Here is a 26,824-nt window from a genome sequence, read left to right on the forward strand (position 1 = left end):
GTCGGTCAGCTGGCTAGCCTTGCCAGTCGGTCGACAGGCCTGAAAGCTATATAATCTGCAGATTATGGTTTTAAGGGTCTTGCACTCACCCAGGCTCGTTTGTGAGCCAAAACCTACTATAAAACCTGTCCCAACTCATGACAAATATCATGTAAAGCCCTATGATCATAATCGTCAATAAAGTCATTCAAAGTGGTTCATTTTCATCCCATTTATTCAAGAGTAGCAACATAGTCTGTTACATGCTTCAGTGGCCATTTTCAAAATGCTTGAAATTACATCAAAGTGATATACAATGGATGCGGTTATAATTACTTAGCCACAAGCTACAAAATTATACATGTCATACTAAGGCTTAACAAAATGGAGCTTAATTACAAAAGATAACCAAAAACAATCCTCTAATCCACCTAAGCTTTTGGAGGACCGTTGTCCACCACTTCCTTCCCGTAACCTGAAAATAGAATCTTTTATAATTAAGCTCAATTTTGTTAAGCCTTAGTATGACACATTATAAGAAAAAGGGTTAAAAGGAACAACACTACCAAGTGTTAAAACACGTATGTTAGGCATCCAATCTCATAGGAGATGCCAAGTATCCTCCCCCAAACTTGTACCTGATAATTTGTCAACATAGCACTAGGTACCAAGCACAAAAACATAGATATACATACATCAATATAAATCTAAAAGAACACATCATACTTTTATTCAAAACCAGGAAAGAGATCAAAATTCGTGCACATAAAACGTGCACCCACATGTCATGCCAAAATATCCAACAAAACAAAGTACTGGCAAATAAATTATAAAGCAAAAGAGCATAAAAATGCTCAATCCTCCATCGGTGCAAATGAAGATGGACCCGGGCCGCCATAATCAATAAAGGACTCCTACTTTTTGAGTTTATAATCCACCTTGGAGGTTGTATGCAGCTCGTTGCGTGGGATAGTAAACCCTTGGTCCTTAATTAGCTTTGTGATTAGATAGGGGAAAAGAAAAGAACAAGTATGTTAATGACCTTTCCGTTTGCTTCACGATTAAATCGGTATAGACTTTCAAAATTTGGAACCAAATGAGAGCAGGGATAGAGAACCACGAGCCTGTTTAAACCGAATAAAGAGAATTAAGAAACACACCACTGCGCTATGCATGATGGCCTATTGGGAATACATTCCTAGCAAGCACGGTCTCTATCAACCAAATTCGGTACGGCAAGTAAGACTTGCTAGTGGAATTGCTCTTCTAGTTCGTGAGTTTGCTATGGCCGATTTCTTTCAAAATGTCCACTAAATCATCCAATAAACAACCATGTCTAGCAATAAACCATAAAGAGGTTGACCATTTGCATCCAAGGGTGAGTTAGTCGGGTAGCCACAAGCGGCGGCAACATCATACAAGGTGAATGTCAATATGGTGCCATTGTTAGAAGTAGTAAGAACGGTTGGTGTCTCACAATTGTATAAGATATTATTGTAGAAAAGATGAACCAAATGAGGATGGACCACATGATGGCATGGTTTGAAAAGAGAAGAAAGGCCACAGTTTTTGAGAGTTTTGACTTCCCATACCGTCTTGAGATGCCTCTTGAAGTCGTCCCGAATAGCGAATTTAGTCTCGAATTCGATGGGCCATTCACTCCAATTGGGAACAAACACCTCTTGGGATGATCTAGCACGCTTTGGAGCAGTTCTTGGTGCCATTATAGAGTGAAGAGTTGGTTCAGGAAATTTAAGAAACACGTGGTGCGCGATGTCAAACAACCTAAAACAAAAGAATGGAACGAAGCTTAGAAACCAACAATGATGATATAGCAATTGAATTCTACTTAGCCCCAACATAACCTAATAATCCATAAATAGAATTCCCATTTTCCTCATACATGAATTACTTGGAAGACTTAAAAGAGAATGGAAGAAGAACTTACCACAACAATGGAGAAGATGACTCTTGCACACTTGATAAGTGGAGGGATGAATTTTTGAATTGAAGATTGAATAATGATCGGAGATGATGGGGAAAAAGAATAGGAGGAAAATGATGAGAAAAATTGAGTTGAGAGAGAACGAAGGTTGAGATAGAGAGAATGGGCAAGCAAAATGAAAAGAAGAATGGATATAAAGAAAGAATTGGGCTCGGGCCAATTATAGGCTCTAGCATCAGGACGCATCGGGCGGCGTCCGGACGCCAAGTGCTAAGGCGTGTGGTGGGCGCTACCTTGGACTTGCCATGACAAGCAACTGGACAAGGGGCGTCCGAACACAAATTTGGCTACTGGCTGCAATTTCATTTCGGCCATTTGGAGGCCTTGACGGAGTTTAAAAATTCCGGGAACACTCGGATACAATGATATTTTACTAGGACACCCTCTAGAACAGTCGGAATGAAAAATGCACATGTTTCGTGAAATCTCAAATTTTTTAGTTTGAAAATTTTTTTAATGCCTAGTTGCCTTGGCGTCTAGACGCAAATTTGGTTATAGACTGTTTTTTATTTTTTTTGTTTTGAAACCCGAGATGGACACGAAAGATTCTGAAACTTTCACTGGAGCCTATTTATTGCCTAAGACACCTAGTATGACCTTCGCAATGAGATTCAGAGCACTTTTGTGAAAGCGCTAATTTTGAGGTCTATAATTAGGGAAAAATTTTTAAAAGTTTTTTTTTGAACGAGGGAGAAGAGACTAGGAAGCGGGATGCTCCCTAAGAATGACTAAATTTAATGTCGATAACTTGACGAGACGGGAATCTCATTAATCCTTATATATTGGATTCGTAAAGAGGACGGTCTCCACATTTTCTTTGAACAACTTGTCTCCTTTATACGGTCGCAAACTTGGATCAATGCCTAGTGAAGGGATGAAATAATCAAGTTTAGTCCTAAAGAATTCAAGAACTTCCCACAATCTTAGATTTTTCATTTTCAAACTTCATCCATAAAGGTTACTTATGGGATATTGTATAGGTTCCTTCAAAATTCAACCCCCTTGAATATCCATGAGGGGGTTATTACCTTTCTTATATATATCCGGTGGCTCAACTTTGAAGTTCGGTGATTGCTCAAATGAGTGAATAAGATGAGATTTGGGTTCCCAATAGAGGGATTCATTTGGTTTTGACTAAAGAGAAGACTGAAAAGGTGGAGGAATATCAAGTAATGAGTTTACCTCCCCAATAGGTCCTTTGACAATAACCTCCTCAGAATTAACATGAGTCATTCGATTTTCGAGAGGCCTTGACTTTGAGTGAATGGGAGAGATTCTTCGACCAATTCATCTAACGCGTCAAGAGAAAAACATTCATTTTCATCCGAAGGATATTAAGAAGTATTGAAGATGTTGAGCTTTACCTCTATATTTCCAAAAGAAATATTCATCACCCTGGTCCGAAAATTAATTGAAGCATTAGCCATGGCTAAAAAAGGCCAACCAAGGATCACAGGAATGTGTCTTTTGGGATTGTGGACCGGTTCAGTATCTAGAACCAAGAAGTCTACCGGGAAATAGAACTTGTCCACATTGATGAATTCATCCTCAATGATACCATGAGGTTGCTTGACGGATCTATCTGCAAAGTTGCAAGACAACTGAGGTGGGTTTGAGTTCTCCTAAGCCAAGTTATAAGTAAACTGAGTAGAGGATCAGATTTACATTCCCTCCTAAGTCAAGGAGGGCCTTTTCTATCTCGTTATCTTCAATGACACACGAGATTGTCGAGGCACCCGGATCCTTAAACTTTGGAGGTGTATTGTACTGAATGATAGCACTCACCTGCTTAGTTAACCTCACCTTCTTTGGAATATTGCTCATAGAAATGCTTTATTTAGTACACAAATCTTTGAGAAATTTAACGTAGGGTGGAATTTGCTTAATGGCATCGAGAAGAGGAATGTTGATCTTTACTTGCCTAAAGACTTCTAACATATCCTGAATTTTATCGCCCTCATTCCCAAAGTGTGTAGACTCTTTGAGGCGTTGAGAAAAGGCTTATTCTTGATTTCTGTAGAAAGGTTACAGGTAGATAATGTCAATCAAAATTGTGACGACCCTGGATTTTTCAACCCAGTGTGTGTCCTGTGATGACCCAAAGCAGATCCAGAATGCAAAAGCAAAGACAAGACAATGGTCTCCCAAGGCACAATACACCTCTAAAACCCTAGGATGACCTTCCATGAGGTCACGGAACCAAAAGAATAAAGTGCAGAAGCAAGAGATCGAAAAAATAACAATTAAGCCCCCAGGGGCAAAATAGTTATTTCTGAAAATATGGATTCGAGTGCCACCGAGCACACCACTGGAAAGACAACAGAAAACTAATCAAGATGGACTTAACAATTTCATGATTCAAAGTCCGGACGAAAGACAAACGGTAAGACGAAGAAAAATGAGCACTTAAGGCTAAAAGGGTAAATTGGTAATTCCAAAATGAAATGGGTACCCCCCTTGTACACCATTGGATAGAAAATGAAAAATTAATAAAGAGGGACTCAAGAATCACTTGATTTGGAGTCCGGACGACAAAGATATCAAGTCTTGAAGTCAAAGGAAAGGAAACCCTATCCCTGTTCGAACCAAAAATTGATATTGCCTCACTAAAACTTGAATATCAAGAGGTAAAAATGGAATATAAAGCTCTAATTAGTACCATTAGAAAGATTATTTCAACGCGGTCAATTTAGGCTCAAGAACAGACCAATTTAGAGTTAAAATGAAGGAGATACGATGACCCGAAGTTGGAGATGCAGTGTTGAACCAAGACAGGTGCGCACACACACACACATGAACAGTACAGACGAGTGCTCATCCAAGGGCTATGAGCACTAGTGCGGAGCACGACTCAGGGAAAAATCCCACTGCCCCATTTATGAGTGCTCGTCCCCCATGGACGAGCGTTCGTCCTGTAGACAAGCTTAACAGCTTTTTGAGTTTGAAATGTGATTTTGAGGACTTTCTAGGCCTTTTTAAAGAAACACAAAGAATAAACCCCCCCCCCCCCCCTAAAATCATGTTTTCTACCCGACCACATGGACAGGAAAAAAAAAAAAAAAAAAAAAAAAAAAAAAAAAAAAAAAAAAAAAACTGCTTTGAAATGTCTAGAATGCCCCTAGATCAGATAAAGCCCAAAAACGGCGAAAATGTAACTTTGAACCAAACATGGATTTGACCCCAAATGCATTTCTAGGCTGAAATGAATATACACGCAAACACAATAAGTGATTTTGAGCACGCGGGAATGGTCCGTGGCTCCCGAAAATGGCCAAGTCAAAATCTGACCCCCCGACGGCCAACAAGTTTACTTGTAGGGAATGAGCATGCATAGACTCGATTTCTTTACAGTTTTCTACATTAACTTGAAATAATTCAAAAGAGACATGCCACCTAACGTCTATGTCAATGTGAGACTCAGGGATCATCTTATGCTACTCATGCAATTGAAATGAGATACACGACATACAAACATATCGGTTACAAGTGTACTAAACGAAGATAAAAGCATACGAGGTAAGTATACAAAATACAGGTATAGTAACGAGATTGTAAACACACAAGGCAAGTATACAAGACGCGAGTATACTAGATGGAATTCCAGATACAAGAAGCAAGTGTACAGTTTCAGGTACACTAAATAAGATCCGAATACATGAAACAAGCATAATGTCTATGCAATTAAACAAGGTAGGAAATACTCCATATAACACGACAAGGTTTAAATCTTCAAGGAAAAAAAAAAAAAAAAAAAAAAAAAAAAAAAAAAAAAAACAACAACAACAACAACAACACTTGAAATTTAAAGACTAAATTCAAGGATAAAACATGATGTCTATGCAATTCAAGCACGTCAGATTATCCCATATAACACGAAAAGGTTTTAAATCTTTAAGGAATGCAACACTTAAAATTTAAAGAGTGAAATCAATGACATAAAAAGGGTCAAGTCTTCAAGGGATAACACTTGAAACTTAAGGATGAAATCAATAACACGAAAAGAATTATACATGAAATCAAGGATAATACATAATATCTATGCAATTTAAACAAGGGTGGAACATTTCATATAACACGAAAAGGTTCTTAAACCTTCAAGGAATGCAACACTTGAAATTTAAAAAGTGAGATCTGAGGTGAAGCATAAAGTCTATGCAAATAAACAAGGTTGTAATATTTCATATAACACGAAAAGGTTCTTAAATCTTCAAGGAATGCAACACTTGAAATTTAAGGAGTGAAATCAAAGATGAAGCATAAAATCTATGCAATTAACCAAGGTTGGAACATTAAACATAACACGACAAGATTTAAATCTTCAAGGAATAGCAACTTGAAATTTAAAGTGTGAAATCAACTAATGTGGATACTCGGATATCGCCCGGATTAAAACCGTACTCTTGGGATCACTTTAGGGTTACTAACTCATGGGTACCTTCCCCTAGTGCGCACTATAATATAGGGAGTTCTCTATCTCCCGTGCTAGAACCAAGTCCTAGCCATGTCAATTCTTGATGGATATCCCAAGTTCCAAAATCAACAAGTTGTGCAGCCAAGAGTGTATCAAGATACAAGTAATGCATTAAACCATATTCCATGCACAACCAAGATTTGGAACACACGAGTCATGTCCTAAGTCTTCAACTATCATGGCATGTGAAATGTCAAGTAATCATAATGTGCATTTACATAGACTACAAACTAGTATTTATAGCACAAGGAACCCATTGATGTAAATAGATCACTAGTGTAAGATTAATGATTTAATTATTTGTTTAACAACACTTGAACAATTAAACTATTCCAAGGTAAGGGTGCAAGTTCATTAACTACATTAATGAAGCTAAGTTGCAACAAGTCATGATACATGATAAAAAGGTAAAAGCCCCATGAAATAGAAGTCTAAATCATTAGAATACTAAGTAGAAATTAATTAACTTAATTAATTAATTTATCTAAAAATCAAAGTTGTCCAAAAATTCTCAAAATAATATATGTGAATGTCCATTCCATGGTGATTGCAAATATCACATTAATTTCACAAAGTGAGCAAGATAACATCATGTGGAATTTAATTAATTTAAATTAATTAAATCTCTAAATTTCAAAAGTTATTCAAATGATTCCAAATTAATATATAACAATGATTAAGTCATGGCATGCCATATATCAAGTCTAAAATGAAATACAAGTAAGGTACATTTAAGTAGAATTTAAATCAAATTAAACTAATTAAATCTCTAGATTTAAAAACTCATTCAAATGACTCCAAATAATTATATAACAAAGATCAAATCAAGGCCATGCCATATATCAAGTCAAAAGTGAGTTATATGCAAGTCATAATTAATCATTAATTTCTTAAATTGATATAAAACATGCATACAACTTGTATTTCACTACAAAAGCAATTAAAACCACTTGAAAAATAAATTATAACACCCTACCTCACAAGATGATTGTTCCTCTTGAATCCAAGGCAAATCAACACAAAATGGCAAACCCTTCAAGGGTTATGTAGAAGAGGATGAGGGGAACAAAAAGTATTCCAAACTTTATAGTTTAAGGTGAGTGGAAAGGCCTCAAAAATCAAGGTCAAGGCCTAAGCATCAAGCTTCTCTAATGGTAACTAGGGTTTTTGGTGACGAAGAAAATTATACAATGTGAAAAAGTGTGAGTGGAAGAAATAGAAATCCTTCACTCACTATGTGATCCTACACCATGGTCAACACAAACATCTATGATCAATTGCAGAAAAACCCTTCTTTAAAACCATAATCCCAAAGTGGCTCAAAAATAATTGCAAGACTTAATTTGGAGCATACACTTGTCAGTCATCCAAGCATCCATTGTAGGCTTAATTCTAAGCCTACACTTGTCAACCATCCAAGTCAACAAGTGCACCTATCCTAGGTCAACAAGTGGGTAAATCTCCACCCTCCACATGTCATCATCCAAGGTATCAAAGTGTCTCCACACCAATGTTAACAAATGGACCAATGAGAGTGTGACACTTGTCACACTTTTTCAGAATTTGCAAAAAGGTCATTTTTGAAAATATCTTCCAAATCAAATTGCAAAATGGTCCCTAACACAAAAAATAATTACTTTAAGTAATTACACAAATAACCCCAAAAGAAAGAAAAATTCCAAAGAAGTGTGCATCCACACTGCTAAGGAAGAAAGTGCACTAATGGCATGCATTTCTAGGAAAATAAAAATACACTTTTCTAAGAAATCATATATCATGAGTGCATGCAAAAGTGGAAACAAAACCGAACACAAAAAGTGAGGTTGTGCCAATAAAGTGACAAACGGGAAAAAGACAAACGGTGAATAGTGTCCAAAAAGTGAAAATGTGGAAATGACTCGGTCCTTAAAGGAAGTTGTCAATCCAAAAGAAAGAGTCTCAGAAACCATTTCCAAGCACTTAAGAAAACACCCAATGATGAGAAACAGAACTCGGAAAAGAAAATTAAATGAAAAAAATTTATCCGTAAAATTTGAGAAAAAGAAAAGGAAAGAAAATGACCGGGTCATTACAAAAATTAACTCTCACATAGTACAAATCCCTTACAGGATAGGGCCACTTAGAGAGGATCGAACAACATAGACTATGATGGATTGTTGAGCGTTCAATTAATACAATTTTGATTTAGAGAGAAAAGATTGTTTTTTACGAACATAAAATAAAATTAAACTAAAATAAAGTAAATAAGATCAGAGAGAGAAGATCTTAAGGATTGATTTCATCACGAACCTCGTACTATGGTCAACTGCTCAACTTTGGGATTTCAACAATTATGTATCATATGGAATTAAACTCAATAACTTTCATTTAATTCAGATTTAAAGAGTGATGTTTCATGAATTTCAACTAATAATAACCTATCTTCGGTTGGCACGAATTATCTACCTACCTACTTCTAACTAATGTTATAGTATAACTCGCCTTCCCTAGGCATAAATTATGAAAACATTCATTCATGAAAAATGTTTGAAAGCCATTCAGTCTTTACTCATTAAAACTCTTTTGTGACTTCAAAGGAAACTCGAATAAGTTTAACTAAAAACTTTCATTTTCTTTCAAAGATTCAATCTTTATACATTAAAAAGGGTTAGTGACTTAAAAGGTACCTTGATTGAGCTATTTTCATTCAAAGATTCAATCTTTACTCATTAAAACACTCATCGCGATTTTATAGGGAACTCGAATAAGTTTAACTCAAAACTCTTATTTCCTTTCAAAGATTCAATCTTTATACACTAAAAAGGTTTAGTGACATAATAGGTACATTGATTGAGATATTTTCATTCAAAGATTGAATCTTTATTACCTAAAAAACTCTTTGTGACTTTAAAGAAAACTCGAATAAGTTTAACTAAAAATTTTCATTTTCTTTCAAAGATTCAATATTTATACATTAAAAAGGTTTATTGACTTAAAAGGTACCTTAATCGAAGTATTTTCATTCAAAGATTCAAATTTTACTCATTAAAACATTCTTCGTGACGTCAAAGGGAACTCGAATAAGTTTAACTCAAAAGTCTCATTTTCTTTCAAAGATTCAATCTTGATACATTAAAAAGGGGTAGTGACATAATAGGTACTTGATTGATTTATTTTCATTCAAAGATTCAATATTTACTCATTAAAACTCTTTGTGACTTCAAAGGAAACTCGAATAAGTTTAACTAAAAACTATCATTTGCTTTTAAAGATTCAATTTTTATACATTAAAAAGGGTTAGTGACTTAAAAGGTACCTTGATTGAGGTATTTTCATTAAAATATTCAATCTTTACTCATTAAAATACTCTTCACGACTTAATAGGGAACTCGAATAAGTTTAACTCAAAACTCTTATTTTCTTTTAATGATTCCATCTTTATACATTAAAAAGGCCTAGTAACATAATAGGTACGTTGATTGAGGTATTTTCATTCAAAGATTCAATCTTTACTTACTAAAAAACTCTTTGACTTCAAAGAAAACTGGGTCTTAAAAGCCCCCTACCTCAAAAATGAAGAAAAGCCCTAACTCGAAATTTCAAAGTTGGCTTAAATTGAACTTTGCTCTAATCGAATTGAAACTCTCGTTGTGCTCGTTAATTTTGCCTTCAGTAGCAAAGTCAAATTCCCGAAGGAATGGAGTAGATCTAAGCTTGAAATGTAGAAAGAAAAAGAAAAAGAAAATTACAGAGGGAGAGAAAGAAATGGCGCGAGAAATAGGGATGGAATCAATTAGATGACCATAAAGTCATTTGTAATGACTAAAAACAATAGTGGGTCCCACGAATTCAAAATATCTCTTTTGTCACTTTATATACACATATTTACATACACATATGCCACAACACTTAAATAACCACATAGCCACATAAAATGCATCATAATAATGTATGAAATGTAACGGCCCCAAAAAATATTCCCCAAGTCCAACAAATCCAGTTATGGGTCCTACCTGAGACCTCTTGGCCTAAAAAACTAAAAAATGCCGAAACAGCCAACAATGCATTTCTAAGAGTTCCGAACTCAAAGAAATGCCCTAACTAACTCTTGAAATTCACCCAACACACCCCACGGTGTTCGATACGCAAAACGAGGCAAAAAGGAAACAATCCTGAAAAATGAGAAATTTTACATGTTGGTCCTAGGTCGCCTTAAAGAATGTTTGCCTACTTAATGTCAAAAAGTGTAGTTTCAGTAGCTTCAAGTATGAACTCTATCTGCATTATGTTTTGAAATAAGGTCCAGGGGTAGTCTTGTCATTTATTACTGTGTAACACATTTTATTCACTAGTCTGTAATAGTGCATTACAATGTATCAGCTTGTGTTGATTGAAATCACTATAACAGTGGAGGTTCAGCACTTCAAATTTAGTTATAGGTGCTCATGGGGGTACTATGGTCTTTCTCAGTTGTATTCCAATGAAATACGTTTGCTTTGATAGTTGCATTGCACTGAATAGCCTTGGTGGTACCTACATTGTGATTTATAAAGTCTTAGGACTATCTGTTAGCTGAGAAGGTTTTAATTTGTTACAAGGGTATTTTGGTCCTTTTCATTTGTATTCAAGAGTGTGACACATCTCAGTGGTTCTACAGGGATAGTGTATGCAAGAATATTGCATTTCTTAGAGGTTAAGTTTGGAGAAAAATGGAATTTACAGCCTTATATTGTGTGTGTATGAATTCTGGTGTGTATGGTGACAAAATAGCTGAGGTGGCTTGCTGTGATTGGTTCTCTCTCCTAAAAATATCTAAAATATGCTCTATCAATCATTGGCTAAAGGTGACAGGTGTATATCCTTGGTGTGTGAGGCCTTGTGTATTCACTGACACTATAAATATGTTGTTATAATGGCTTTTAGGGTTTTAAGCCTTATGAAAGTTTAGAAAAAGTGAGTTGCAGCTAGTATTCTCTCGAGAGCCTTGAATAAACAAGTTTTTCTGAGTGTTTTAATGAAGATTCATGCAAGAAAAACTCACTGAATCAAGCCTTGTTAGTGTATTTGCTGAGGAGATGTTGCTGCTGTTAGTTTTACTGGTGCAAAGGCTGGTCTGAGTAGTGAATCTGTGTTTCAAGCTATTGTGGTCTATTCTAAATGTTGACATAGGTATAATTCAACTAATTATACTTGCTTTGTACTGTGTTTATGTTGAAAACATGCTAAAAATGAATTTGAGTTGTGAGATCACTTGTTAAGCTTGTTTTTCTGGTTTAATCTTGGATTCAAGTACTGATTGGTTATACTTAGCTATTCCTTGAGTTATTAAACTACTAGCAAGTATATTTTGATGAATCAAGATTGTTGAAGTTGGTCTTGTGACAGAAAAATGGTATGCTTTGATTTTTAGTGTCCAAACCCTAAGGCTAAAGCTGTATTATACTGATTTAAGGACTGTGATTGAACTTTGATATATACTCATGCTATATTTGATTGTTTAAAGCTATGAACATTAGTACTACAGTGAAAGAAGACTGTGTAAGGTAACGGTGAATTGATCTCGAGAGGAAATTCTCATTTTACCCCTCAAACCCTAATTGCAGCAGATTGTTGTTTTGAGACAGTAACTTGGAGTTCTGTGCTATCCAACCTATTCTAATTGTTAGGAAGAATTTTTAAAACTTATTTACATTTGTAATGGTGTGTGTGGTGAGCTATGAGAGCTTATTGGGTCCAAGTAAGGTTGCTTAGGACAGGGGGAGTGCTTGCGTGCATTGTGGTGTAATAGTGTGTGTATTTGGTTGTGAAAACTAGTGTCTATTCTTGTACTTGGGTGTGTGTAGAGAGTGAGACAGTTGAGTGTGTAACAAGATACATACAGCTAGTAGTGAACTTCATATTGGCTGAGGCCAACAACTAAGGATTTCCCTAGTTAAGAGGGTTTCCTTGTAAATCTTGTTTTAACTGATCTTTGAATGCTTGTTTAATTGCATTGAGAAATTAAATTGAAGTAAAGTTTTAACCAATTCACCCCCCCTCTTGGTTCAACATTACAGTGATTCTCTTCTCTTCACTCCAAAATCAATTTCTTGTTCCCAGTTGAAACAATTAAGAATTTAAAAGATTGTTTTAAAAAAATTAAAATATTCTACAAGATTGTGCATTTTAGTACCTTGCCAAGTGTGTTTGCTGATAATGGGAAATAAATATAATATCATGTATCCCTTATCCAAGTGGACCATTCATCCTCATCTGTGTAAAAATTACATCCTAAAGAAGTCATTTGTTCAACAGTGTTTCGTAATTAGGAATTTCAATGGCCATTTTTGTAACTTAAAATTGGTCTTATTGGGGTTGTTTTGTCATTTAATAAGTGAAACACCCTTTTTGTAAGTCAACAAAAAGTCAAAAGGTTATCACAGTCATTTTGCATTTCAAAAGTACTCTGACACCCCTAAAAAATGACATTTAGGGTGCAAGTGAAAAGTAGAATAATTCTTCAAAATATGATTGCAAGTTAAAATCAAAATATGATTGCAAGTTAAAATCAAAATGTCCATCGCGTTGCACCTTTCTAGAAGGTTTAGCATCGTCCTCCAAATGAATGCGGTGCATACAAATAGAAGGATCTATTCCTTTCCAAATCAGCCACTGCCCAACCAATAGCTTCTTTGTGCTCTTAAAGCACCGCTAAAAGGCTATTTTCTTGGTCTTTTAAAAGGTCTAATGCAATGATGACCGAAAGAGTTTGATTGACACCAAGAAACACATACTTGTGGTGGGCCAGGAGCGGCTTTAACTTAAGTTGTGGTGGAGATTTCAAGGACGGGACCGGAGGAGTAGTAGAGAGTTGAGGAAGTAGTTCTTTTGGCATCTTCCAAGGAGAAAAATCCATGATAGCACCTATGTCGAGCAACGAATTTACTTCTTGGATGGCTTGGTCAATATCAAAGTTTGAGAGATCAAAATGAGACATGCAAGTTTCCAAAGGATCTTTGCTTAGAATGAAGGGAAAGATTCTTCAACCACTTCATCGACCACATCAATAAGGAAACAATCATCCTCTTCGGAAGGATATTGGTGGCATGGAAAATGTGGAGTTTGACTTGCATATTTCTAAAGGTGATGTCCATAACCCCGGTTCGGCAATTAATTGAGGTGTTAGCCATGGCTAAGTATGGCCTACCGAGGATCACGGGAATATGTTTCTTTGGATCATGGACCAGTTCCGTGTCAAGAACCACAAAGTCTACCGGGAAGTAGAATTTGTCCACTTTGATTATGACATCTTCAAGAATACCCCGTGGGTGCTTGACCGATCTGTCAGCAAGCTACAAGACCACGGAGGTTGGCTTTAGATCACCTAACCCAAGCTGTAAGTAAACTGAATAAGGAATCAAATTTACACTAGCTCCTAAGTCAAGGAGGGCCCTTTCTATCTTGTTGTCGCCAATGACACATAAGATAGTTAAGGCGCTCGGATCCTTATACTTTGGAGGAGCACTGTGTTGAATGAATGCACTCACATTTTCAGTTAATCTTACTTTCTTTGGCAAATGATTTTTGGAAGTGCGCTTTTGAGTGCACAAATCCTTGAGAAATTTTGCATAAGGAGGGATTTGCTTTCTAGCATCCAAGAGAGGCAAGTTGATCTTTACTTGCTTGAAAACTTCCCACATGTCATGAATTTTACAGTTCTTGTTCCCAAAATGTGTCGATTCTTGGAGACGTTGAGGAAACGAAGTCTTAGGCTCATAAGACGTCTCCACATTTGGGTGGACAAGCTTGGAATTTTCAGCATTAGACTTTGGATTTTCGGGAGTGAATTTTGGATTAGAAGAGAGGAGATTTGGATTTTGTAAGGAAGAACTTTGTCATTGTTACTTCCATCAACCTTGTTATCCACAACTCGACCACTCCTAAGGGTGGTGATTGCTTGGACTTGTTCATGAGTTGGCCCACTCGGAGGAGGGGTTTCGTTAATCACATGAATCCCTCTAGGATTCTTAAATGGTTGAGCGTGAAGCTTCCCCTTATCTCTTTGAGAAGTTGGTTCATTGAAGTGGCTATTTACCCCACTTGATTCTCAAGTTTGGCAATAGACTAAGTGTGAGAATGAACCATTTGGAGAGTGGGCTGCAATGATGTCAATAGTTGCTTATTGGAGTCCATTATTTACTTGTTTAGAGATTCCATCATTTACTTGTTTGCAGCCAAAATCTTATCAGTTGGGAACGCAGGAGGTTGATTAGAGACATTTGGATTATACGGAGGACGGTAGCTTGACGAGGCCTGAAATGGCCTATTTTGAAATTGAGAAGAGGGCTGATTTTGATGCCCTTGATTTTAAAATTGCGAATGTAGGGCTTGTTGCCTCCACGAGAAATTCAGATGATCTCTCCATCCCGGATTGTAAGTATTAGAATATGGATTATTTTCGGGCCTTGAGAACATTGCATTTACTTGCTCTTGATTGGGATTAGGAAATTGTTCCGGTGTGGGACAATCTTCCGAAAGACGGAAAGGACTAATGTATGATGCACACACCGCACTTGCCGAATTTTGAGACAATAAAGGAGAGAGATGTGGTGCCATCAATTTATAGAATTTATGAGCTATGGCATCAACTTGAGAAGACTCTTCCCTCATTGTCTTTGGTTGACAAGGGTTGGTGTTCTTTGTATTGGTTGAGGTTGGAGCACTACGAGAATTATGTTGCAGTGAGTTTTCACTCAGATTCTTAAATGGGGTCCATGCTTCATCCGCACTTTTAGACATGAATATCCCTCCACAAGATGAGTCAACCATGAATCTATGGGTATCAGTTAAACCAGCATAGAAGGCTTGCACCAATTGCCATTTTGGAATTAGGTGGTGCAGGCATTTCCTAAGGAGGTCTTGAAGCCTTTCCCAAGTCTCATAGAGTTGTTCCCCCTTGCTTTATGAAAAGCTAAGAATGGAACGCCTTGGTTTTGCTCACTAGATAATACTTTTTTAAGAATTCTTGTTCCAATCGAGCCCATGTAGTGATGGAGTTTGTAGCAAGGGAGTTCAACCAATATTGTGCCCTTTCTTTTAAGGAGAATGGTAAGAGATACAAATGGAGAGCATTGTCAGGGAAGCCCCTTAGCTTGATGGTAGAACATATTTCGAGGAATTCATCAAGGTGCTTATAGGGGTCCTCATTTTCAAAGCCAGGAAAAGATAGAAACATTTGGATAGTGCTAGATTTGATCTCATATTGGGCTACCTCGATGTTTGGCATCACTATACAAGAGGGAGAGGCATAAGTTGTAGGGATGAAATGGTCATTTAGAGTCATAAGAGCATTTGGAACTTCAGCCCTATCATCATGGATCCCCACATTCCCGACATTTCCCTCATTGTTGGCCATTGTATTAATTTCAAGATCAAGTCCTCTTAAAGTTTCTAATTCCCTAAGGTTTCTTCTAAGAGTTCTTTCAAGTGAATTTATATCAATTGGCACTACAAGAGTAGGCAAGGATAGTGACCTACGACCTAACATCAACTACGCAATTCATAACAAATATAATATCCCTTCACCATCACATCCACATATGATATTCCCATTCTCCTCAATTATCAATCAAGACAAAAAAGTAAATGGCCACGATAAGGACCGATGCTTTGCAATATAAACAAACCAAGTATTTCTAATTTATACACATGCAAAATATCCACAAACTTGAGACCAGGACTTTGAAAACTTACAGAGAGTCTTTTAGATTTACAAATTTGCTAGCTTTCCCACAACAAGCCGTGAGTACTTAAAATCTCATAAGAAAACTTGAAACACAAATTAATCGAAACCAACAAGAAAATATCCACAAGAACACAATATTCACAATCAAACCAAAGTTAGTCCTAGAACCTCGGTTGTAAAACCGTTAGCAATCCCCGGCAACGGCGCCAAAAATTTATCAGTATGACAATTATACATCAACCTTTGCAATAACACAAATCATTGTAAAATAGGGTTATTGGTCGAGTAAGTCGAACCACAGGGACTGCAAGGTTATGGCAACTAAGATACTTAGAACCACTTTTAAAATGATAAAAGGGCTATAAAGAGGTTTGTTGGTTTGTTATGAAAATTAAGAATTGAACAATGCATAAAACAATATTGTGTTAGGAAGTAAGAGATAGAAAAATAAAGAGAGAGGACTAGGGAGATGAATCCACTTCCAACTCTATTCACATGCTAGATTAAAACTAATTTGGGGAAAAACAACATATATGATGGTCATGATATGTAGCAACACTTGGTTACTATAATATCTTCAAGAAGTTCATTAAATCAAGGGCAAGAATAACCTATCAAAGGTCCACATGATTAAACTACCTAAACTAAGGTGTAGCCTTAAACATGCTCACTAAGTCAAAGATTATCAAGCCATTAATTTAATAATGAATGCACATAAAGCTAGGACCATCAAAGGGGGAACCTAAGCCATGGACTATCAAGGTTCTCCATCTTCATGCCAATAAAACTATTCCATGATCTTATTTCCATTGTCACTATGAAAGTGCAAGCACTATGATTAAGAGAAGAAACCATCTAAGATAAGATAATCAGCTCAAAATAATCATTTATATTCATTAAAATCCATTACAAGAAGTAAGGTGCTCTAGATCATGGAAAAACCAAAACTATACATCATTACCCCCAAAATAGAATCCAAACTAGAACATGCTTACAAGGGAGGGCTTTATCACCTCCCTAGAGAAGGATTTAGTTACCCATAAGAACAAGGAATGAAAAGATTGATGAAGAATCCCTCTCCATTTTTGCACCTTAAGCTCAAGAATACCCAAAACCCTCCAAACTCACTATTTTTCTCTCTAGATTTTAGCCAAATGTGAGATATGGATCAATACAAGCCTTCCCCCTCTTATCTAGGTAAAAACCTACTTCCATCCACTCCATCACGAGCTCCAACCACCCTAAAGGTCATTTGGACCACACAAAATGCAGAGGGAACAAGGATTAGCATAAAAACAAGAGTAAGTAAGTTGCTCACTGCAGATCGGTGAGCGCCCGCGGGGCATTGGCAAGCGCCCGCGGGTGTTTGCATCCAGAGTTAGCTTACTGCCATGTTTGGCTGGCCCCCGCGGTGGGGTGGCAGGCACCCGCGGGAGCGCGCGGCAAGGGCCCGCGAGAGCTGCGAGGCCCCGCGGAGGAAGGCCTGCTACTGTGGGATTTGGCAGGTGCCCGCGGAGGCCTAACTTCCAAAAGCTCTCAGCCTTCTCTTTAGCCTCCTTGGATAGTCAAGTGATGCGATCGTCATTTTGAATACAATACTGTAATATTCATACACATGATGGCTCAAGTAACAGTCCCCAGCAACGGCTTACTTTGATTCTTCAAAAGATTGTAAAAACCGTTCCTTTAGCTATATTCGGGGAACCGACTTGAAAATAAATGAAAACAAACAAATAAAGCTAAACTATACATTATTATCAACTAATGGGCTTAACTAATGCAAATAAGGGCACTTGAATATGCAATATTCGGCGCTTATCAGTCACGTAGTGTCAGAAAGAAGAATAATGGTAGATCCAGCCAAGGTTTCAGCGTTAGTAGAGTGGGGACAGCCTACTTCACCTACCGAGATACCGAGTTTCCTTGGATTAGCAGGATATTATCATAGGTTCATTCCGGGATTATCAAAGATAGCGGGACCACTTACCCATTTGACTAAAAAGGGTGTACAATTCATATGGAATGAACACTCTCAAAACGTTTTTGATGAACTAAAGAGCAAGTTGACTTTTGTACCAATTCTGTCTACTCCACAAAGTGGGATAAAGTATTTTGTCTACACGAATGCTTCTTCGCAAGGTCTTGGGTGTGTTTTGATGCAGGAGGAACGACCAATTTTGTATGGATCTCGTAAGCTTATGCCTCGTGAGATTAATTATCCAACACATGATATGGAGTTGGTAGATGTGGTCTTTGCTTTACGTATTTGGAGGTATTATCTGTTGGAAGAGTCCTTCAAATTATTTAGTGATCACAAGAGTCTACAGTATTTGTTCACTCAGTGGAAGTTGAATATGAGACAGCGTCGATGGTTAGAGTTTGTGAAGGACTATCATTTCTCTATCTAGTACCTTCCAGGGAAAGCGAATGTGGTGGCAGATGCACTCAGTCGCCGACCTTATGCGAGTCTTTCTGCTTTATTCACTACTGAGTGGAATGCTTTGAAAATAGTTGATGAGTTGTCTGATGATTTTATAGCTTGCATGGTAGTTACACCTTCTATCATTCATAAGGTTTTAAAGGCACAACTTACGGATCAGCAATGCATTGACAAAGTTGCAGAAATAACTTTTGGGGAAGTTCCATTTTACTATGTTGGGACGGATGGGGGTTTGAGGTACAAAGGGCATTTAGTAGTGCCTTCTGCTGACGATTTGAGGAAGGATGTGATGACTGAGACTCATCACTCTGAGTTTTCTGTGCATCGAGGAGGAGACAAAATGTATTAGGATATGAAGTGACAGTTTTGGTGGGCAAGTATGAAGAAAGACATTGCTATTTTTGTCTCTCGGTGTAGCACTTGTTAGATGGTCAAAATTGATCATTAGAGGCCACTAGGAGCTCTACAGCCGCTACCTATACCAGAGTGGAAGTGGAAGAACATTTTTATGGATTTTGTGGAAGGATTGCCTAATTCATTTAAGGATCACAATTCCATTTGGGTCATCATTGACAGGTTGACTAAATCAGCTCATTTCTTACCTATCCGCAATGATTTCACTTCAGAACAGTTAGCGATACTTTACATTACAAAGATTGTGAAGTTACATGGCATTCCGTTGTCTATTATATCGGATAGGGATTCGAGCTTTGTGTCAGGATTTTGGAAGAGTTTTCAACAAGCTTTGGGTATAGAGTTGCATCTTAGTACTGCTTATCATCCTCAGACAGATGGTCAGACTGAGAGGGTTAATCAGATCATGGAGGATATGCTTTGTTCTTATGTTCTTGAATTCAAGGGCCACTGGGAGAATTATTTGCCACTTGTAGAGTTTGCATATAATAATAGCTTTTAGAAGACTATTGGTATGGCATCATTTCAGGCATTGTACGGCCGACCGTGTCGATCTCCTGTTTGTTGGATGGAGATTAGCGAGAGCAGATTTTTGGGTCCTGAGTTCATTAAGGATACTTCTGAGAAGATCGCTCTTATTCAGGATCGCATGCACACTGCCTAGAGTAGGCAGAAGAGTTATACAGATCGTCTTACTCATGCATTATAGTTTTAGGTTAGGGATTAGGTTCTCCTCAAAGTGTCTCCTATGACAGGCGTAATGCACTTTGGGAAAAAATGGAAGTTGTCACCAAGGTTTGTTGGTCCATTCATGATTACGGATCGAGTTGGAGCTGTAACTTATCGATTGGCACTTCCGGATCATTTAGATCGTGTGCATAATGTGTTTCATATTTCCATGTTACGGAAATTTCTGTGAAATGAAGATCGGTATCAACATATTGGTGTTAGTGAGATTGAGTTACAGCCAGATGCAACATATGTGGAGCCACCGTGTTATATTGTCGACCTTCGGGATCAGATTATTCGTAATAAAATTATCCCTTTAGTACGTGTTTAGTGGAGTCATCACAATGAGGTTGAGTCTAATTCGGAACAGGAGGATGTCATTCGCTCGCAGTTTCCTAAAATAATGGAAGAAGGTAAGAGCGAATTCCGATGACGGAATTCCTTTTATTAGGGGGGAAGAATATAATACCTCTAATTTTAAAAGGATAGTCTCGGTATTTCTTTTATGGTTTTATTGCAATTTTAAATTCTTTATATGTTTATTTGGCTATTTGTTTAATTGGTTAATTGTTTAGATTGTGTTATTTGTTTAACTGACATTGTTTGTTTAATTGAAATTATATATTTAGGTGGACTTGAATTAAATGTTTAAATTAAAATGTTTATTTTTATTTTAAGGAATTGGGCTTGGATAGTATGGATTACTTAGATAGGTGATTAAATGGGTACAGTAAATACCCATGGATGGTTATACGTATATATATGGGTATATATGTATATGGGAGTAGTTTAATTATTGTTTATTATTAATAATTAAATTAGTATTATTATTCATTATATATGTATAATATAGTTTTAGGGTTTTATATATACATATGAAATCACGTAGCAGATAGCCGACTTAGTTATATTTTTATTTTATTTTTTCTTTTCATTCTCTAAGTATAATTAGAATTAGGTTTAAGCCAATATATATGTTGTTATATGTCTGCCAAGGGTTTAGAAACCCTATTCACGTAACTCAGAGCAGAGAGATAAACAGAAAGGTCTGACAGAAAAGTTAGGGTTTCGGCCATAAATTAAAGGTCGGACCAAGGAGGAATGACGAATATTGCTAGTGGGTTGCACCAGGAGTAGTAGAGGAGTTGAGAATAGTGAAGGAATTGCCAGAAGTTTAGGACGACGATATAGAGATTTTAGTCCAAAATCTCAAAGGCAAGTTCTATCTCTAACTTCTTCCCTTTGACTTGTGTTCTGTGCATGCCTAGGTAATCTCTAGGACTTAATTGGACTTTAAAAACTGATCTTGTAATGCATATTAATTCTGAATTTTAACTATATTATGTGTCGTAAATTGAAATTGACTTATCGTATCAATTGTTGCATTTGTGGTATGGTCATTGTTGTTAATGATGTATATTCAGTTTTAATGGGTTTCTGGAATAAATTCGGGACATAGATTAAACTCCTAGGAACCCTAACAAAGTGTTACAGAGGTGTGTTGACATCGCCAGAGGCGAAGAAGACGAAGGGGTTCAGGTTACGGCTCTCTAGGATAGAGAAAGTCGGCTCTCCAAATGAAAGAGCTGGCTCCAGGAGAGAAAGAGCCGGCTCCCCATGGGGGAGAGCCAGCTCCACAAGAGGGAGAGCTGGCTCCCTCTTTAGGGGAGGCGGCTCTCTTTGCTGAAATACACCAGTACGTGTATTTTTGGGTTTTTGGAAACTTCAGGGCTTAAAGTGTAATTCTGGACTTTAATGGGGTGTTTTAAACGGTTTAAATAAACATGTTAATGTCCCAGAAATTGTTTAATCTAAACTACTATGCTAGAATATTGGACATCATGAAATTTATATACTGATTTGCATGTTGTCAATGCTTATGAAGGATTTAATTGTTGTTATCTGTATTAGCACTTTAAATGGAATAATATGGATATATTCTTGAATACTTTAATATAATGTGTTCAGTTATGTATCTGACTTACATTATAGCATTTTCTAGATTATAATTGATGAACTACTTATTTCTATTGAATCAATTCTTGGACTATTTTGTGGATTATATGCACCGGTATGGGACGGTGGCATATTAGGGATGGATTAGTTCAACATACTAAGTCCTACCTATTCTGGATTAAGAGAATGGATTAACTATAAAAGTTAAGTCCTACTTATATTTGTGTCAGGTCAATAAACAGTTGAATCACATACCTTGGTTTTTGGATGGATTTATATATATGATTATGGTACCGTGATATGAGCTTAAGTCTGAGGATCATGGTTAGGGTGCGTATATCGTCTAGGATGGATAACTAGACACCGTAAACATCTAGGCTTTAGTAGGTCTAGGTATACATGCCCACTTTACGTGCAATTTGTATGTTACCTTCTATTTAGGTTAAGACATACCTATGGTCTAGTGAGCGTCCTATAGTGTGTATTTATACATATATGGACTATTTGGCTATTGTTGAGTTATCTAAGATGTATCTGCGTATTGGGTCTCTGTTTGGATTGTAGTATAATAGAACTTGTTCATGGACCTGACCCACTCTTATTTTTCAGGTGCTCGCCAGTTCCAGGTTTAGAGCTTGTTCGTGCTGAGTAGAGACAGTTACTCACTCTTCCGACTACGTAGGATTTCCTTTAATAGTTTAGCTTTGGATTTTATTTTAGTTATTTATTGTAATGACCCGGTCATTTTTCTCCCTTTCCTTTTTCTCAAATTTTACGGATAAATTTTTTCCGTTTAATTTTCTTTTCTGAGTTTAGTTTCTCATCACTTAAGTGTCGTCTTGAGTGCTCGGAAATGGTTTTTGAGACTCTTTCGTTTGGATTAACAACTTCCTTTAAGGACTGAGTCATTTCCACATTTTCATTTTTTCGACACTATTCATTTTTCGTCCTTTTCCCTATTTTGTCTTTTTCCCATTTTTCACTTTTTAGCACAACGTCACTTTTCGTGCTCGAAGTTGATTTCTGACTTCACGTATCATCATTCTATGTGGTTTCTATGAAGTACATATCTTTACTTTTGTAAGAAAGTACTCTGGTTGCTCTCGATGTCCATAGGGGCATGGATGCACAATTCTTTGGAAACTTTTTCTTTTCTTGGGGTATTTTTCATAAATATCTTTTGAAGATATTTTATTTCAAGGGTTTTTAAGAAAATATCTTTTGGAAGATATTTTCATTCTGGGCAGTTTTACAATTAACCCCCTTTTTATAGGGGCTATTGTGCAATTAACGAAAGTTATTGCAAAAAACCTCGTTTTGAGCCTAGATTCTCGTACGGGATTCATTTTCACTTTTTGTCAACTGGTGAACTCTTAGAATTTCCTCCCAGTTGTTTTCCCCAGTTTTAAGAATTTCTGACCCTTGTTGCGCCGAACTTATTCGAGACATATCTCTCTGTTTGGGACTCAGTTTTTGACGACGTTTCTTCTGTTGTTCATTTTTTCTCATTTCGGTTCTTTTTTGTTCATAGAGTTTTTCCGTTTGAGCTCGTCTGCTCAAATTCCACTTTTTCGGGACCGACGGGACCCGTTCAGGGAACTTTTAGGGCTTTTCTATAAACAAGGGACTTAAAGACAAAAAAAAAAAAAAAAAAAAAAAAAAAAAAAAAAAAAAAAAAAAAAAAAAAATTATGAATTTTCTCTCTCTCTCCCCTCTCTTGGCCGGCCATCCATGGCAGCCATGGCTGCCGCCCTTCTTCCTTCTTTTCCAGCCACTTCCCTCGTGTAAAACGCCGTAGTACCTTAGTGTTTATTGCTCTCCTTGACGTGCTCTACCTTTCCCCCTCATTAGAACCCATTTCTGGCCATTTTTTTAGTTCGGGTTTGAGGCCAAGTTTGGATTTTCATGGTACCTCATTGGTGTTTAATGTTCCTCTTATTGTCCCCGACATAACCTAGGAGTATTGTCGGATTCGTAGCATTTTTCTTTTGGTGGGGATTTGAGATTTCATCTCAAATGGAGGTAGGGGGTGTTATAATTTATATTCTTGATGTATTGCATGTTATTGATGATTATACAACTCATTTACATGTCTTGCATTAAATCTAGAGATTTTATTTAATATTTTTCTTGTATGAGATTTGATTTTCCCGATTGGTTATAGCATGGTTTAAACATGTGGCATGACATTAAATTACTCCTTGACATGATCATTAACATATATTAAATTAAGAGCATTTGGACAAGTATTGAAGCTTTTATTTAATATTTATCTTGAGTAAATATTTAATTCATATGGCCTTAACTAGCTTGAAATCAATATGTGTTATCATATTATATTAGGTCCTAGTATGCTCTTCAACATATGTGAATTTAAGAGTATTCGAAGATGTTTTAAAATCTAGAGACAAATAATTAATTTGATTAATTAATTTATTCCAAATGCACTATTCACTCCATTGGATTTCCGACTTGATATTCTTGATGTGCATGCCATATACTTTCACATATATTATTTTTAGAATTTTTGGACAACTTTGATTTCTAGAGAAATTAATTAATTAGGTTAATCAATTTCTACTTAGCGTTCTAATGAATTAGACTTGTATTTCATGAGGCTTTTGTCTTTTTATCGTGTATCATGACTTGTTACAACTTAGCTTCACTAATGTAGTTGATGAACTTGCACCCTTACATTGGAGTAATTTAATTGTTCAAGTGTTATTAAACAAATCATTAAATCATTAATCTTATACTAGTGGTATGTTTACATAATGGATTCTATGTGATATATATCCTAGTTTGTAGTATATGTAGATGCATACTATGATTCCTTGACATTTCACATGCCATGATAGTTAAGAACTTAGGCATGACTTGTGTGTTTCCAAAATCTTGGTTGTGCATGAAACGTGTTTAATGCATTACTTGTATCTTAATGCTATCTTGACTTGCACAACTTGTTGATTTTGGAAACTCGGTGATATCAATTAAGAAGTGACATGGTTAGAACTTGGTTCTAGTACGGGAGATAGAGAGCTCCCTACACTATCGTGCGCATTAGGGGAAGGTACCCTTGGGTTAGTAGCCCTAAAGTGATCCCAAGAGAATGATTTTCTATCGTGCGCATTCGGGGAAGGTACCTTTGGGTTAGTAACCCTAAAGTGATCCCAAGAGAACGATTTTCTATCATGTGCATTAGGGGAAGGTACCTTTAGGTTAGTAGCCCTAAAGTGATCCCAAGAGAATGATTTTCTATTGTGCGCATTAGGGGAAGGTACCCATGTGTTAGTAGCCCTAAAGTGATCGCAAGAGTACGGTTTTAATCCGGGCGATATCTAAGTTTCCACATTGTTTGATTTCACTCTTTAAATTTCAAATGTTGCATTCCTTGAATATTTAAAACTCTTTTGTGTTATAGGAAATGTTCCATCCTTGTTTAATTACATAGATATTATGCCTTGTTCTTGATTTCATGTATAACTCTTGTCGTGTTAATTGCTGTGTCCAAATCATGTAAATTGCATTGATAATGTGATCCTTGTATTCTAGTATCCTCTTGTCGTGTTGTATGGATTATCCCAACCTTATTCAGTTTCATAGACATCGTGATTCATATTGCTCCATATTGATATGATTTAGGAATGATCCCATATAAACATCTTGACTTAGATTCTAGGTGGCATGGACCATATGAAATGATTTATATCAACATGTAAAATCTCTAAACCCGTAGATTTTAAGTGTTATCTCTTAAGAATCTAAGAACCTCGTCGTGTTATAAGGAGTATTTCTTACCTTGTTTAATTGCATAGACATTATGCTTACTTCGTGTATTTAGATCTCATTCAATATACTTAAAACTGTGTACTTGTTTCTTCTATCTAGATTCCATTTAGCATAATCGTGTCTTATATACTTGCTTCATGTGTTTCCGATTTCGTTTAGTATACCTGTGTTTTGTAAACTTACCTCGCATGTTTTCATCTTAGTTTAGTACACTTGTAACCCGTATGCTTGTATGTCATGTATCTCATTTCAATTACATGAGTAGCTTAGGATGATCCCTGAGTCTCACTTTGACATAGACGTTAAGTGGCATGTCCCTTTTTCAATTGTTTCAAGTTAATGTAAAAATCTCTACAAAAATTGAGTCTATGCATGCTCATTCTCAATGAGTAAACTTGTTTACTCACCCCGAAGTTACTGGGGGTTTTGTTCAGGTACAAAGACTTGGTTCGTGATACTCATCATTCCTTAGATGATTTGTAGACTTGAAGGTTTCAATTCTTGTAAAGGTTGGCTTGAAATGTCATTTGTAGCCATTTTTGTCAAATGTGTATATTTGATTCCAAACTTGAATGTGTGCCTAAGCACACTTTTTGATGCTTATTTCGTGTATATGATATGTGGGTAAGGGCCAAACTTCATCTGAAATCCATATATATTGAAAAATGTAGAATTTTGCCTGTAATAAGAAGATTATGAAAATTAGGGTTTTAACATGTCATTTTTACACTGGAGTGTGCATTGTGTGTATGAAATTCATTATTTGCCATTCATTTACCATGTATGAGGTGTGGCCAAGGGCCAAACACCATTTTATTTCCACTTTTGCATTTTTGGGGCTAAATAGTAAAATCTGAGCCTTTAAGGGTTCAATTTCAAAGCGGGTGGTGTAGAGTGTGTTCCGGCACATCCACTAGGACCTATTTTATATGCATGAAGTGTAGCCAAGGGTCAAACGGTCATTTGAAACCATTTCATAATGTTGGATTTCAAAATTTTCATTTCAAGTTCATTTTCGCCTTTTTGGCCGTTGGGGGGTCAGATTTTGACTCAGCCATTTTCAGGGGCCGTGGACCATTCCCGCACGCTCAAAATCACCATTTACGTCTATGTACATGATCTTTTTCGTGAAAAACCTCTTCCTTGGTGAAATGAGCCTCAGGTGGACTCGTTTCACACTTTTTTTTTGAAAAATCTTGTTCAAGGGCATTTTGGGAATTTCTTTTGAGAAATAAATTCCGTTCTTGACTCTATCACATACAAAATGTGATTTTAGGGGAGTTTCTTCATGACATTTTTTCAAAAAATGTCATATTGATCTCAAAAATCGCGTTGCAA

The 26,824-nt window shown here is 36.5% G+C and overlaps 1 protein-coding gene across 1 annotated transcript; it reads right to left on the bottom strand.

Moving 5' to 3' along the window:
- Positions 1-681: 681 nt before the first annotated feature.
- LOC132286524 (uncharacterized) lies at positions 682-2,593 on the bottom strand. The gene is made up of 2 exons (XM_059788877.1): positions 1,928-2,593; positions 682-1,764 (listed from the first exon to the last, which is right to left on the bottom strand). The coding sequence occupies exons 1-2, from the start codon at positions 2,158-2,160 to the stop codon at positions 1,290-1,292; spliced, it is 708 nt and encodes a 235-aa protein (XP_059644860.1). The 5' UTR covers positions 2,161-2,593; the 3' UTR covers positions 682-1,289.
- Between the last annotated feature and the right edge of the window lie 24,231 nt (positions 2,594-26,824).

The sequence above is a fragment of the Cornus florida genome, unplaced genomic scaffold (assembly GCF_030987335.1).
Source record: "Cornus florida cultivar Cherokee Brave unplaced genomic scaffold, ASM3098733v1 CherokeeBrave_3.0.0_Hap2_Chr11, whole genome shotgun sequence".
Lineage (NCBI taxonomy): Eukaryota > Viridiplantae > Streptophyta > Magnoliopsida > Cornales > Cornaceae > Cornus > Cornus florida.